The 16,308-nt window shown below is 44.2% G+C and overlaps 1 protein-coding gene across 1 annotated transcript in view; it reads left to right on the top strand.

Moving 5' to 3' along the window:
- The window catches only part of TEAD1 (TEA domain transcription factor 1), a 264,328-nt gene that overhangs the window by 81,502 nt on the left and 166,518 nt on the right, over positions 1-16,308 (top strand). Inside the window, exon 2 of the mRNA XM_082341601.1 lies at positions 3,179-3,434. Within this exon, the coding sequence (XP_082197727.1) occupies positions 3,278-3,434 (157 nt within the window). The 5' untranslated portion in view covers positions 3,179-3,277. The remainder of the gene's footprint in view (positions 1-3,178; positions 3,435-16,308) is intronic.

Below are 16,308 nucleotides of genomic sequence, written 5' to 3'. Positions count from 1 at the left end.
ACTCCTAGTCTTGTGATTGGAAACTCTGCCCATACAGGGCCTCATCTTACAATTGGGTTGTAAGACCAAGGGCCTGTAGAAGTCTGTGGATTATGTATCTGGTAGCTTCTGGGGCTGTGTCCTGGCCCTTGTCCAGAGTAGGTAATGCCATCCTGCTGAGCTCCAGTTCACCCAATGCAAGAGCCTGGACATGGAGTTCTTCTTCCCTTTGCAATAAATGAATAAAAACATGTGAGCATTTAGAGCAGCGCCTGTGCTTCCTAAGTGGATGATGGATCAGTTGATGTTAGTTAATATTGCATTCCCCAACAACCAAGGAGTTGTGACCCTTAGCTTTAGAGGTAACTTGAAGGGGTTGTCTGTAATACTCTGCTGCCTGTCTTATAAGGCCATCTACCACTTGTTGAACTAACAGGAAATTTTTCCTTATGTTGAGCCATAATCTTCTTTGGAACTTCTACAAAACAGGTCTAACACCCTCCCTGTGTGTAACACCTTCAGAAGTTGTTTGGTGTCTGAGGACATTAAGCTTGGCAGTTATGATTCAGAAAGATCTTACCAGTTTTGAGCCACTGGCTAAGGCTAAAAATAATGGAATTTAATAGAATAGATATAAATTCCTGATTTTAGCTCCTAACCCAATTGATCAAGAGTCGGGATTCAGGAACAGCACTTGGAGGGTGGGAGCTTAGAAGTTTTATGGATCCTAAGTCCACCTCTGAGTGTCATTTATTGAAGGTTGTGGACAAACTGGGCTGGGCAAGAGGGATGATGTGAATTGTGTCTAGTCTGGAACACGGTCAGGAGACTGGGGGCTGCTCTGGTCATACCTAAATGGGTGTCTTGGTGGAGATTTGCTTCCCCAAGGCATGGATAGACCTCAAGGCTGAATGGTTAGAAGTTAACCAGGAGATGGGTTTTAGCCTAATAGATGGAAGAATTTCAACATGTTAGTACAAAGACGGTGATACTGGGAAGGTAGTGGGTTCTTTGTTGTTGTTATTGGTGATGTTCATGCAGAGACTGAATGACCAGTTAATGACATGTGTCAGAGGGGACCTCAGCTATTGAATTAGGGGTGTTGTGTTTTGGTCTGGAGACTCTGAGGCTTTCAGTTATATGGTAATGTTCTTTTTAGTCAAAGTTCCCCTGGTCCCCTGGATTCCATCCCTCTACCATAGTGGTTGAGCGCTGGACACAGTTTAATCTTAAAATGTGGCTCTCTGGAGTGAAGTCTTACTGCTGTGAGCTGCCTGGAGCTGAGAAATTGGCCTGTGTTTTTGTATGTGTCTGGTTTTGTTTGTTTTGTTTTGTTTAGTTTTGGGGTAAGGTGGAGAGGGAGAAGGTGAACGGGCTAGTCACTACTCAAAGAGTTCACACGTATTCTTATAATTTCTCTAATAAACCTCTTTGGAGCTAGACTCTAGGGTAGCGTGCAGTTCAGCTTGGATTTTATAAGACTCTTAGATCCCAACCAAGAAAAAAATGTAATAATTTGAGAATTCAAAGGCCCACACTGCAGGCATTGTAGAGTTCATCTGGGGGTCAGTCACAAAACCCTTTCTTGTGGCATAATTTATATCTTTAACATTTGGCAGTTTTAAAAGTCCTGTGTCAGTGTACATGTGTTGGTAAGAAGTAGTAAATATTTTGCTGACAAGTTCTTTGAAAGATGGATCAGTGGCAGCGTTCAAAGGCAGATAACCTGAGGGTTTCCTTTATCCAGGTGCTGCCAAATCTAAAAAGCTGTCAGGATACGAAGCCAAAAGCACCCGTTGGTTATACCATTTATTGTGTAATGTTCCTGTGCCTCAGACTTTCTGCACCTGGGATCTGTAGGTATACACAGTGGGGGAAGGCAGGGGAAAGGGGTTCAGTTGGGAGAGAGAAGGAAAGGGCTGGCTCTCAGAGGTGCTGGCTCTCAGAGGTGACTGCTCTGGGATACAGAGCAGTGCCTGGTACCTAGTAGCGCTGCCCGCATCTGCTTCCCTCCTGGCCGCCTCTGTTGTAATGTTGCATGGACTTGAGGCGGCGGAAGGGGGTGGAATGGTGGTCGCACTAAGCTCTCCCTACTCAGGCCCTGCGCCTCCCCTCTTCCGATCAGTCCCCAGGAGGAATTCTTATCCCCTTTTTGGGGAAGGCTTTGAATGAATGATCTGATGCCTTTTCAACAAAGGCATATTGATATGTTAGTGTGCAGACAGCAAGGGGTACTGGATTAGATCATTTTCACATTGGTGTTTGTGCCAGTTTGACATTTGTTTGGAATGCTTATCCCTTTATGACCATAGGTTACATGCATAATTTAAGGGGAATAAATCTTTGAGAAAGATTTCTTTTGGTTCTGTAATCTTCAGTGCTACAGAAAAATAAACGAAAACCTCCCCCACAGTTTTCCTGTGATCAGGAATTCCAAGGAGGCTACCAGATGAAGTGCCTCATGTGGGTGTGAAACATTTCTGCAGATGTGCTGGCCACTTGTAGTTGTTGCAGGGAAGGCAGGAATTGGGGACAACTTGGTTCCAGCTTCAGGGTTACAATCTAGAAGCTGAGAGTGGCCAAGTGACCTGACTCGTACAGTGTAAAAAGCCCTGTGGATAAATGTTATAGAATAGCAGGTCCAGGTCTGCTGGCATTGCTGTTTGTAGAATGAGTATTTGTGATAAAATAATCTCCCTCCTTCTGTCTGCCATTCTGCCGCCATCTTGCATCTTGACGATCCCAGTGACAAATTCTGGGATGGTTTGACATTTTAGAGTTATCGTGCTAATTGCCACAGTGAGGTAGACGCCTTTTGTTTTACTTTATTTTCTTTTAAACAACTTGTTCTGCTCTGGAGATTTGATTATCATCGAGCAAAGTGCTCTTGGTAGATAGTAGGTACTTAGCAAATTTTGCATGATTCATTGTGAACTTGCAATTCAGAGTGAGTACTATTCTCAGATGAAAATTTCCTGTCATCTGTGAAGATTATCCAGCTTCTGCCTGCTGTTTTATTTCTGTTCCTAACGTGATACATAGGAACAAAAGACACTTGGATCTCAAAATTCCATATTCTCTCCTAAGAGTTATTCTCCAAGCAAAGCTGGTGACTGAAAAGTATGCAGTAGAACCAGCAAGAGCAGTATGTTGATGGTTACCGTGTCCTTACCATACTATCTTTTGATTTCTCTCTTAGGTTTATTTTCTTGAAAAGACTCCAGGCTTCGGCTTGGAAAATCCAACCGCCAAAATTGAGCCCAGCAGCTGGAGCGGCAGTGAGAGCCCTGCCGAAAACATGGAAAGGATGAGTGACTCTGCAGATAAGCCCATTGACAATGATGCAGAAGGGGTCTGGAGCCCCGATATTGAGCAGAGCTTTCAGGAAGCCTTGGCTATCTATCCACCATGTGGGAGGAGGAAAATCATCTTATCAGATGAAGGCAAGATGTATGGTAAGTGATTTGAAATGCTCCTTTGAAATGCTGCAACCTGCTTTTGTGGTAAGGGGTCAACGTAGCTAGCCTTCTACTGAGATCCGTTCCTTGTATTGGGTTGAATGATCTTTGTACAATTTTAGTTGGCCATCCAAGGGACTGAATCTCAACTGAAGAGGAGAGTCAATAAAGGACCACTGGGAAATCATTCCCTGGAGTTTCTTCTTCTTCTTCTTCTTCATATCAAAAGCTCTCGAGGACCAGATAGGAACAGAGGTAGTTGCAGTGGCATATGCAGACACCAAACGTGGGGACTAATTCTTCTGAATGCACGCCCCATCAAAAGGAAGTGCTACTGCTTAGCTCCAGATAACTGACTGGAGCTCCGTAGAAATGGGGCCTCGTGCTGCCAGATCTAGCAAGACAGATGTTTATATATGAAATGTACTCTTTTTTTTTTTTTTTTAAACACAACCCTGTATAGGCCATATAAAACATGCCCAGGGACTTGATCAGACCTTTGAACCACCAGTTTGCTGCATTGTTGCCAATTTGCAGTTGAATGGCCAGACAAGGCACTGACCCCCAGGCTACTCTGACCAGTCTCCCTTTCCACATGGGGACCCCTCACAGTGCATTCAAAACTCTAAGAGCACCCAAGAGGATGAGACCAGTTGACCAGATGGCTGGGGATGCCAAAGGTGGCAGCAAGCACCCATCCACTAGTCTGGGGCTTGCACACTGGGTTTGGACCTTCCCTGCACCTGCTGTAAAGGCTTCCAGCTGCTGACCTGTACTTTCTGCCTGCTTACCTTTTGGGAAGCAGATGGCAGGTGGTTGCACATACATTCTGCTTGTCTAATTGGGCACGTTAAGTTGACAGTTTGCACTGTGGCTGAGTCTAAAGAGATGCAAACAAATAACCTAAACTCAAAGAGAACCAGCTCAGCAGCCTACCGGAGGTTGTTAACTTATCATGGGAGTGATTTATTTCTAAATAATTTGAAAGCTTTTCCATAATAGGGTGTTGTACCTTTAATACCGCACCTCCTCTATCAGGAGCCGTAGGAGGCTGCAGCTCAAACTAGCACCCACTGCTGAGGAGAAAGCAGATGGTGGTGCAGCTGCCACCAGCTGTGCCCCCCACCCTGCCCTACCCCTCTCCAATTTGGATGATGTAATGGAAACAAGGAAAATTTTGCTTCCTGCAGCATTAGAGTCTCTCTCTCTTGGCCAGTCGGTGTCACACACACAGGAGAGAAAGAGAACGTAAACCTTCAGTATTTGTTTTATGTTCTCATGTGATCCTTTGTAGCCAAAGAAGCTTCTTCGTGTCTGGTGAAATGGACTCGGGATGAAACATCTCAGCTGCTGTGGGTAGAAAGTTTCAGGGCCTTCGATTTTCTGTGTGCTTGTATCTTTCCTGGGCTACCCTTCCTCAGCCTGGCTATTTGCTTTCAGGGTCTTGTTTTCATACCTAAAAATACAACTTCCCCATTTTAAAGGCAGAGAAAAGCACTTTAATCTTTGAGCCTTCTTTGAAGCTGATTTTACTAGGAGTGGTGAAGGTGGCTTCGAGCCATTCTACCTTGTACCAACACCCATTTGTTTACCCAGAAATTGTTTTAATCTAAAATACTGGCCTAGTGTTGGACATGCTGGTTGGGAAGAACTACTGCCTTTCATTTCTCACTGGGAATACTGGGAAAGGAGCTGTCCCTTTAGGAAGCAGGTTTTTGGGCTCGGAATAAGAACATAATTCAAAGCCAGAGTTATTCTTTTCAACTCCAGTTTTGTTTTGTTTTTTTCCATTGATTTTCCTTTTTAGGTGGCAGCCATGGTAGATTGAACTAATTTTTTTGTGAAAATAATTTGTGAAAGAACTCTTGTTGGTAATTGGGGGTCAAAGGCAGCAGACTAGGAAAAAGAATTGTGAGAAGCTTTGGATTTGAGCTGTCTACCCACAGTGAACTTGAACAATCCTACCCTTGGTCTGTGTCTGAGTTTTCTCCCCTGTACAAAATGAGGGTAAAGTAGATGATATCCGTGGTCCTTGGGGCGTGTATATTGTATGATGCTGGATTTTGTGACTTGTACTTCAGTAAGTGTGATCAGTCTGTTGACAAATGTGGCGCTAGTTGTGGAGCATGTCTTTAATACTGAAAGTAATCAGATTCTGAGTGCTTCCTGAGAGCGTGTGTTCTTGACGCATGGATTCTCTTTTTCCTGAAATCCACGTTAGTTACATTTATTGACTGTGTTGGTGACCAGCCTGATTTAAAATTGGGCAGTCATTTTGAGCGAGTAGCATTAGGAATTACAACTGCAAGGTCATGTGTCCTGGTTAGGGGTGCAAGAGATGGATTTGCTGCAGTGGCCCTGAAGCCACCCCCATGTCTAGGCCACTGCCTTGGGGAGAAAACATCCCCTTCAACTCCCTCTCTTTGGCCAGCGTGGAGGAGCTTTGCTTCTACTGTTGCTTTGGAAGGGAAACATGGTGGTTATCAGATCTATGGGAAATGGAGACTGGATCCCTTCAGAGAAGCTAGCCCAGGTGCCTGAGAGCTGCACGGGACCTGCCTGTAACTTTGAGGGCGAGAGAAGGTTGATTTGGGAGCCTCCACAGTGAGGCCCTAGCCACTCGGGAATTGAGTCATGTGAGCAGTGTGGGACCAGAGCTACTGTTCCTTGGCTTCCGGCCTGTTCCCCATCTTAGCACACGTGAATCAGGACACAAACCAGACCAGGAGTCGAGGTTTCTGAAGGTCCTAAGAGCATGCTTTTTCTCTTAAGCATTTTGGAAATGAAAACATTGAAAGCATTTTGGATTCCATGGAGTAAAATCAAAATAATTTAATGCCTTCTAGTGAAATACCAAGTGTTTTTGTCTTGAGGGGGTTATTCCGGTATTTCTGAGCATCTGTAGAGTATTGTGATGTCACTAATCCTGAGCCTTTGGAGAAGCAAGGTCAAGTGCAGTGCTGATTTATTTTGGTAATGAAATCTCCGCCGCGGTTGACAGTAGGGCAAATGCAATCTTACAGAGGGGGAAAATGGAAAGCTCTCTTTACGTTGAGGTTTGGGCCATTAGAAAAGATGGCTTAATTTTCCCTATGCTACCTGGGTCTGTGGAGAGGCGGAGCCTTTATATGGTTGGTCTCCACGTGGACAGATTATTTCTGCCTGCGGTACCCTATGGGTAAGCAGTTGTTCTTAGGGATTATTAGAAGGAGGGTGAGACTTCTTTGACTGTTCTTGAGAGGCTGCAAGCTCACTCCCTCTCTTCTCTGTGTTTTCTTTTTCCTTTCTTTTTCTTATTTTTACATAGCTGTGTGTCTCTTTCTCTGGTAGATAGTTGTGGAGTAGAGAGCAGGAGGACAAGATGGCAGAGATGTTCTTGATCAGCAGAGTTGTCTGGGATTGAATTTCACAGGAGCAGGTCACAGCTTAAAACAAGACAGAACAAAACAGTGAATCATGGGAATGTCTGGATGTGTTTTCTGTTGCACTTGAAAACCCTAGTCAGGCAGTGTGGTCAAACATCTCTCATAATCAAGTTAGGGACCGGAGCTAACATTCACTGGCTGCTTGCCTCAGAGACACGCAGTGTAGCACCTTAAATTTTGAACTTTGGAATTGATATGAAGCCTGGCCCTGCCTCTTCTAGACATCAGACCCCGGGCAAGTTGCTTTTCCTCTCTGTGCCTCCATTTCTTCAACTGCAAGAGAGATTTAGATAGATCTTCCTTCACAGGATTGTTTTAAGAATTAAATGAACTTGTTGTGGTTTGGGATCCCCCTACCACGTTTGAACAGTGTCTGGCATACAGTGAGAGTTAATCAGTGTTTCTGAAGTGAAAATAAAGAAGTGCTCTCTGCCCATAGCTGGGTTAAAGGCTTTGCATAAAACTTCCGTCTCATGCTCACAACAGCATTTTGAGGTGGGTATTGTGATTCCCACTTTATGGATGAGGAAGCTGAGTCTAAAAGGGATAAAGTGGCTTGTGCATGACCGGTATAAATGGTATAGCTGGATGCTTTCAAAACCAGCTCTGTCTGACTCCCAAACCCGGACTCTTTCCACTGTGCTTTCATTCCTTCCTTGCTGGAGGTCATTATAAGTGAATTCAACAAGTCAGCATTGAGAGTACCGCCTGTATTCCAGCCCCGTACTAGGGGTTGTCAGGGATACAGCAGCGAGCCAGACAGACAGTCCCTGCCCTCATGGAGCCATCACAAGTTCATTTGCAGGAAGCACTGGCCTGAGGTTAGGGCTGTGTGCCAGAGCTTTCTGGGAAGTCTGAGACCCCTTTGAAGAGGTTCACCTTCCACTTAGCCTTTTGAAGCCTGTTCTTGGCCACCAATGTCCAGGGCACCTGGCCCAATGCTGGCAGGAAGAAAGCTTCTCGAATATCGCAGCGGGGATGATCCTAGATCATAAGGCTGGCCTTTGTAGTGGCCAGAAAGATGTCTGGAAGATTCTGGTGCCCTAGGATCCTACAGGCAGCTTGGGCAGAGCAATTGCTGGACAATTGCTTTCTCCTTTTATGAGCAGATATCTTCAGGGTCCTTGCTTAGGAGAGCTCCAGGGGTGCCCCCACTTTCTTGCTGGGTTGCCAGGCCTACTGGTCAGCCCTAGAGAGCTGAGTTGTGAGGCATAGAAAAGATGAGGAGGCAGGTATCTTTGGGCCAGTCCTCCCTGGCTGGTCTTCCCCAGTTGCTGACCTGAGCCCTCCCAGCCAGGGGAGCACAGGAGTCGGACTTGCCTCTTTTGCTTACTTCATAGAAGTGCAAGACAGAAGAGAGAAGGGGCCGCTTCAGTGAGGTGGTGGCAGAACTGACAAGGGGACCTCAGAAGGAGTGCACAGAAGCAGGCACAAGTGTGCACCAGTTAGTCAGTGCAGGCAAAGAGGCTGACATCTGAGGTCCCCAGGCTCTTCCTGATCTGAAGAACTGGTCAAGGCAATGCAGAGTCGTCCCTTTGTAAGACAGGGTACTTTCACATCATTTCTATGGGGACCAGGAAGGTGGTCTACCTCTGTGGAGGCCCCAGAAGCCCTGATGTGGAAATGGCTGTAGAATCTGAGCCCTGTAGGATCTCCAGGCCTTGGGAGAGTGAGCCTTGGGGCCTGAGCTGAACTTGTTCTTCCTAGTTCTCTATCTGAATGCCATGTGGCATCTTTGATTTCCTCTTTCTGTCTTACCTGTGATTTGGGATATTATTTCAAGTGAATTTGCTAGAAATGTGAAGGACAAAGCGCTGTACCCTTAGAACAGGCTAGAAGCTCCGTAAGGCAGGGGCCCCACCCTGTCTTGCTGGACAGAGAAGGTATCAGTGATGGATGCTGAATATATGCATGTGTGAGTTATTATTTAAAATAAAGAAAGGTGAGTAAGTAAACCTCCGAGCCCCGAGAGGAGCTGACTAGAAAGGAAGGGAGAAAACAGAAAAAAAAAAGAGAGGGAAAGGTGTGTTTGTATATTTAATGGTCTTCCTAGACTAAGAAGGAAGAAATGCTGGTTTTTGCTCTGTGTGTTGGCAAATGTTAGTTCAAGACGTAGGAAGGATTTCTACCCACATAGGCACAGCAGCAGAACAAGGGTTAATTCTGGGATCCTCAGAACACATGAGTAATGGGGGATTTTGAAATAGTTTGGTTCCTGTGAGAATAGCAAAGCCAACGTCATCAGTGTTTGGACTGGGAAGTTTAACATAGTGGGGGTCTGACCTACAAAGGTTTATGCACAAGGTGTGAGCCCTCTTTGTGCAATCCAGGTAAAAAATAGCTAATTAGGATGGCTCAAGAATTGGTCATAAGGGAGAAAAAAAAATAAGAGAGAGAATGTTAAATTATTACCAAGTTGGAAACTTACGCTTTTCAACAGCTTTCTGTGGCAATGGATGAGCACTGGGGTTCGGGAAGACATGGACTCGTGAGTCATTCAGTGAGGGCCTGTACTGTGCTTCCACTGTGAGTGGGGACTACAGATGTGAAAGGGCCGGTACTGTGCTTCGCCTGTGAGTGGGGACTACAGATGTAAAATAATTAAGAAAGCTGACCTGTTTGACCACTTACTGTGTGCTAGGCGCTTTCTCATTGCTTTAGAATGCGTCGTCTTGTTTACTCCTCAGAACAACCCAATGATGTAGGTTACCCTGACGATCCCTGTTTTATAGCCTAGGAAGCTGAGGCCCACCAAGGTCAAGTGACTTGCTCAAGGCCACAGTAAATAAGTCGTTGAGTTGACATTTGAAAGTCAGCTTGATACAACAAGCCAGTTAAGACAACTAACTACAATATTGACATGGAAGGAAGTATATTCTGTACTAGAGATATATATGGCTCAGTGGTAGGGCAGTAGAAAGTATGATTGTTTATGATTGGGGAATGCGCATGTCTATATTTGAAAATGCAAAAGGCTGGAAGAGTCAGAGTCTGAGAGACAGACTTGGTGAACTAACTTTCAATGGGAAAAGGCCACTTAGTGTTTTTTGTTTTTTTTCATTAAAAAAAATTTTGTTTTTTGCTTTTAAACTTACTTTGGATTACAGACCCCCTTTGAGAATCTATAGAAAGTTGTGGATCTCTTCTCCAAAAAAATGCATGCTTGTGCACAGTTATAGAATTGTTGCATATTAACTTCAAGGGATTTCTGAAGCCTAGGTTCACATTTGCTACTGTGGGGAGAGAGAGAAGGGGAAAGGCATTCAGGCCTAAGGGAGCAGCATGATAAAGGCATAGAGTCCTGAAAGGACCCAGCTCTGGTGCTCTTAGAATTGAGGGTGTATCCTGGAGGGAGATGGCAGATGAACCTAGAAATGTGGGCTGGCACTGCATCGCGGAGGGCCTTAAGTGCCATGCCATGGTGTCCGGTGCTCATCCTGGGGACAAAGGGAAACCATGGCATGTTTTCAGGAGAGGTGATGTGACTCAGCCTGGGTGTGACAAAGCCAACTCTGAAGGCTTGAAGAGAAGTTAGATGACTATTGCAGTAGGCCAGTGGGAGAGGCTGAGCCTAAACTACGGTACTGACGGTGCTGGCAGAGAAGTTTCAGAGGTCGAACCAACAGGATTGGCTGACCAGATCTGATCTGTGAAAGAGAAGATAGAGTTGAAGATGATTCCAGGGTTCTGCTTCTGGGTGATGGGGAGGACAATGGGACTATCAAAAGGATGGGGAGTGGAGACAAGAGAAGCAGTTTGTAGAGAGGAGAGGAATGAGGAGTTGAATTTTGTTATGTGCTGGAGGTGTACTGGGTGGCCATCCAGATGAGGATGATCTGTGGTGTTTGGAAATTCCTGCTTGGAGCTCAGGCAGGTTGGAGTTGCAGGGGTAGTTTGGGGGCTCATCAGCAGAGAAGGGATGAGAATGGGGGATATGCGCAGGCTCACGTGTATTGTGGTGAAATGGGGATGGATTTTAAATGGAGTGTCTGTATTTGTGGGAGAGTAAAGAGATTGCCTTTTTAAGAAAAAGGGAGACCCATCAGTGGTTCCCAAGTCTGACCATCATCAGCAGAAGCACTTGAGAAGCTCAAAAAAAGAGACATAACAAAAACGGACTCAAACCAGTTGAATCAGAATCTCTGAGAGTGTGGTCTGGGAATCTGTGTTTTTAAAAGCTCCCTGAGTGATTTGGGTGATCAGCCAGGTTTGAGAGCCACTGGGCTAAGCTACAGCCTGGGTCCAAGAGGACAGGGCCACATTTTTAGAGGTGGTAAAAGAAACAAATGAGGAGGGAATGAGACTGACATTTGAAACAGTCCTTACAAAGTTTGGGTACAGGAAATGAGCTACATTATTCAGTTTATGCTCCCTGTGTACGGAGAGGGAACATTACCATGGCCCAGGTTTGCCATATACAGGAAGAGCCATGAGGTAGTATCTTGAAGGGCATAAAAAGTTAAAGGAAGACTTATTTTAGGACAGGGGAGAGACTTGGTCATTTGGTTAGTAGGGGAGAAAATATATGTAATTGAGGATGTATATGATGGAATAGAACCAGGAAGAGACTTTAAAAGGAGTAGGGCTTCTTTTACTCTGATGCATAATGGCAGGAGAAGGGTCCAGGTAGAGGGCCCAGGGAGGGCATAGTGATTCCTTTCTTCAGATGAGAAGTAAGGCCATGTGAGCTGAGGTGGCTTATGGGCTTTTGAAAAATAGAGCAAGCATAGTAGAGATACTGTGGGGGAATGGGATATGGACGGACAGGGGTGAGTAGAAGAATTGCTGAGCCGTGGAAGGAGGGCCTGAGAGAAGTTGGAGAACATTACTTTCTTCTTTTAATTGAAATTTTTATTGAGATAATTGTAGATTCACATGCCATTGTAAGAAAAAATACAAAGATCCTTTGTACACTTTGCCCATTTCCCCCCAGTGGTTACATTTTGCAAAACCGTAGTATAATATCATAATGAGGATATTAATGTTGATATAATCCACTGATCTTATTCAGATTTCCCCAGTTCTACTTGTACTCATTTGTGAATGTGTGTGTGTGTGTGTGTGTGTGTGTTTTATTAAGTTCTGTACAATGTTATCACCTGCGTAGGTTTGTGTATCCACACCGCAATGATACAGAACAGTTCCAACACCACAGGGATCCCCAGGATTGCCCTTTTATAACCATACCCAATGCTGTCCTGCTTCCCCTGACTTTATCCCTACCTCCTAGCAACCATTAGTTATTCTCTGTTTCTAAAATGTTGTCGTTTCAAACATGTTATCTAGTGAAATCATACTGTATGTAACCTTTTGGGATTGGCTTTTTCCCATTCATCGTAATTCCCTGGAGATTCATCCAGGTTGTGTGTGTATCAGTAGTTTGCTCCTTTGATTGTTGAGTGGTTCCCTAGTGTGTATGTACCACAGTGTATTTACCCATTCACCTGTTCAAGGGTATCTGGGTTGGTTCTAGTTTTTGGCTATTACACATAAAGCTGCTATGACCATTTATATACAGATTTTTGTGTGAACATAAGTTTTCATTTCAGTGGGATAAATGCATTGCTGGGTCAAATGGTAGTTGTGCCTTCAGTTGTTGTTTCTTTTTTTTTTTTAAACTGCTCAAGTGTTCTTCAGAGCAGCTGTACCATTTTACATTCTCACTTGCAATCTAGGTTCTCTGCATCCTCACCAGCATTTGGTGGTATCAGTAGTGTTTGTTTTAGCCATTCTGATAGGTGTGTGGTGATATCCCATGTGGTTTTAAACTGCATTTCCCTAATGACTAATGATGTGGAACGTCTCTTCATGTGCTTATTTGCTATCAGTATATTCTCTTCAGTGAAATGTCTGTTCATGTCTTTTGTCCCTTTTTTAGTTGGATTATTTATATTTTTACTGTTGAGTTTTGGGAGTTCTTTATTTTAGATATGAGTCCCTTGTCAGATACGTGGTTTGCAAATATGTTCTCCTTGTCTGTAGCCTATCTTTCCATCTTCTTCACATGGGCTTCCACAGAGTAAAAGTTTTAAATGTTGATGAGATCCAATGGATTAATTTTCCTTTTTGTGCATTGTACTTCTAGTGTCAAGTCTTAAGAACTCATTGCCTAGCCCTGGATCCTGAAGATTTTCTTCTATGTTTTGTTCTGAAAGGTTTCTGGTTTTATGTTTTACATTTAAGTCTATGATCTGTCTTGAGTTAATTTTTGTACAAGGTGGAGCACGTTACTTTTGGGGGAACCCACTGGCGTTATTATGTGATATATATATTTTTTTCTGCCAGGGGATTATTGGTTTATCCATATTTTGACAATGTCAAGGCTTGGGACCTGAGACACCAAGGTGCTAGTGAGTGCGTGCTTGCACCAGCTTAGGTAGGGACAGGGACAAGGTGAAGCTGGAGGGGCCGACAGGTCGTGACATGTGCTACTCAGAGGCTGTGCACACGTAGGAGAGGTGGCGGGACAGGAGGCTGTGGTCATGCACAGGAGAGGAAGCATCTGAGGTTAGAGGTGGAGAGATTTCAAGTGACGAGTTTCAAGGTGTGGCCGCAAATGTGGTCAACTGATATGAACGTGGGTGATGGCCACTGGAGACAAGGAAGTAAGATGTGGTGAGGCTCATCAGCATTGATTGGATGATACGTTGATGTTGAAGTCCACAGTAGTGAACTGTGAATTTGCAAATAAACCTACCAAAGTAACCAGTTAGTGGGGGGATTTCTTTGAGGAGGACATGACCCCATGGATATGAATGGGAAGAGTTTGATACTGATATGAATGGCATGGGCCTAGTAAAGAGCAGGTGGCAGAACAATCTGGCAAAAGGAACATTGGGGTCACAAGAAATTGCTCACATTCTCTGCCTTCCTCCTCCCCAATTCTTTGGCTGCCCTAAAACTATACCTATTTGCGATGTATCTATGCCTTGTTGCCATCATCTGTAGAATGGGGCGAGGAAATCAACATATTTCTCCATACCTCTCAGCAATGTTGAGAGAAAATGCAATTATGTATGAGAAAGTATTTTGAACTGAATTCTAAAAATACTGCTTTTCTGAGGTTAAGCCCCCCTGTTCATGGCACACTAGAAAGGTAAGAAAGGATATTTTGGAGCAGTCACTCAGGATTAAGTTGCCTAGCCTAGGTAGAGGGGTGTTTGGTTAAGGGAGGTACTTTGGCAGAAACATTTCAGAGTTTCTGCCAAAGAAGGTACTGGAGAGGGGAGATCAGGGCAAACTTGACTGGGTCAGAGTCACAGCTGATGGAAGGGACCAGTGGGAGCCTGTTGCCGGCAGAGACTGGGCAGGCCCCATACCAGTAGCTTCCACTGGACTCACGGATGTGCACGTTTTTAGCTGCACGGCCCTGGGTTCCAACGCTGTCTCTCTCGTCTACCCCCGCTGACGTCCACCTAGGGCTAGAGCTTCAGTTCCTCTCTCTGTAGCATTTCACTAGAGAGTGTGTCTTAATTTCTTAATACCATTGTTATTTAAATGCATCCCATTCCTTTGGTAGTAAGTGTTTAAAGTGGTCATTTTACAAATTATTGTTATTATGATAGTGTTCTGCTGATCTCTGTAGTAGAGGGCCTATCCTAGAGAACACTCAACTCAGTAAATTAAAACATATAAGTGTGCTATGTGGTTAAGGTCATAGAAAAAAATCTGAAGGAATTTACAACATGAATAGCAGTTGCTGCAGGTGGATGGGTTTATGGGGAACTCTGTGTCTATTATATATTTCTGTAGTAATGGAGTTCTGTGAAATAGTGAACATATGTTACTTTTGGAATTAGAGGGAAAAATAATTATATAGTTTATTTTTTCCTCTGATTCTGAGTAAGAAATACTCATTAAAGAAAAATGTGGAAAATACCAAGAATGAGAAACAAGTCATATCGTCCAGGTCGACATTGGTGTGATGTTCAGCAGGGGTTAAGTTGGGGGGGCCACTGCAAGGTCCTGGTGGGCAGGAGAGTGGTGCTGGGAGAGGAGCTGGTGCCAACAAGCTGTCCCTTCCATGGGTTCGTGGCCGAGGCACCGATCTGGGGAGACAGGTGGTTAGAGAGTGGTGGTGCTGGGGCCAGGAAGCAGGGCAGGGTGTTCTTATTATACATTTTAGGACACTGGTCCAGGAGTTCGACAGGTGCCCAGTCAGTTGGACCTGTCAGTCAGCTGTCCAGACTAACAGTGGCATTATTCTGATGTTCACGTATTGTGGTAAAATGGTGATGGGAGAGAGAGAGGAAAGCCTTTAAATCCATTCTTCCAGTGTCCACATGTTCACAGCAAGCTGCTACACCAGAATGAACAGGATCCACATCTTTGCTGAGCCAATATTAATCGTTTAACTTGTACTTTAGGGTGGACATGCTTTATTTCTGGAGGGTTGCGGGCCTGTCTTTTTAAAAATGTCGGTAGTCTTTTTGATGACCATGTTATTCTTTGTAACAGATTCCTGGCAGGTAATCTTGTACTTGCATTGCCTTTAGGCAGAGGTGGGTGGATTTTAGAGTATGAAAACACTCTGGAGACTTTACAGAGTGCTATAAATTCTCATTTGATTATAATCATGTGATTTAATCACGGGTATATTTCATTTACTTGATATTTTTACCTGCTATGCCTTCACTGCAGATTATTCCATCTGCCCACCTTTCTTCTCTCAAATGCTTCAATTCCAGGTAAATAATAAAATCAAATCGTTCTTCAAAGCCCATATGGATATTATTTCTTTAAAGCCTCTTCCTGTATCAGATATACGCCCTCTCCTTTCTACCCTTTTAGAATACAGTCTGAAAGGTGTGACAGTGAAATTTCCTGCCTGGGACATTTAATTTATTTTAAAAAATGTTATGTAGTGTTGCAGTGTTCCCCCTTTACAGGCAGTGAAATTGGTCATTAGCTGAAAAAAAATTTCCATAGACACTGTTCTTTTTACAATAGCTGGAGGAACTTTTTAGGCTACCTTAAAAGCAAGTGCTCTGGGGGAAATGTAATTGATCACCCCAAAGCTTTGCAGCATCCAGGGTAACTTTGAACATATGTTAATAAGCTGAGTTCCCCCCCCCCCCCGCCCCCCAGCCATTTACAAAAGTCCTAATTACTCACTCTGTGCCTGCCCTCTTCCCTGGGTCTGCCTTCTGTGCACTGACTTGCTTGCTATTGTGTTGAGACGGGCTTTGGCAACTGTCTCTTAGATGAATGGTTCTATTACAAACACAGTAGCTTCCGTGACAGCTTAGAAGAGATTGTTGTTTATGACTGCTTTTATGGAGAGGGGTTTGGTGCACATTAATGTCCTGATAAAGACATTTGTACCTATAAAGTAGCCACAGCCTTAAACATACTTGATTGTGAATAAGGTATTGGGGCTGATGACATGCCAGATGTTAGGTATCGGATTGCATGTTTATTCAACTGTTGCTGCAGTCTCTGTACTC

Source organism: Balaenoptera borealis (genome assembly GCF_965194805.1).
Source record: "Balaenoptera borealis genome assembly, chromosome: 11".
Taxonomy (NCBI): domain Eukaryota; kingdom Metazoa; phylum Chordata; class Mammalia; order Artiodactyla; family Balaenopteridae; genus Balaenoptera; species Balaenoptera borealis.
Note: the sequence above shows the minus strand (reverse complement) of the source record. Positions and strands in the feature narration are given on the sequence as shown.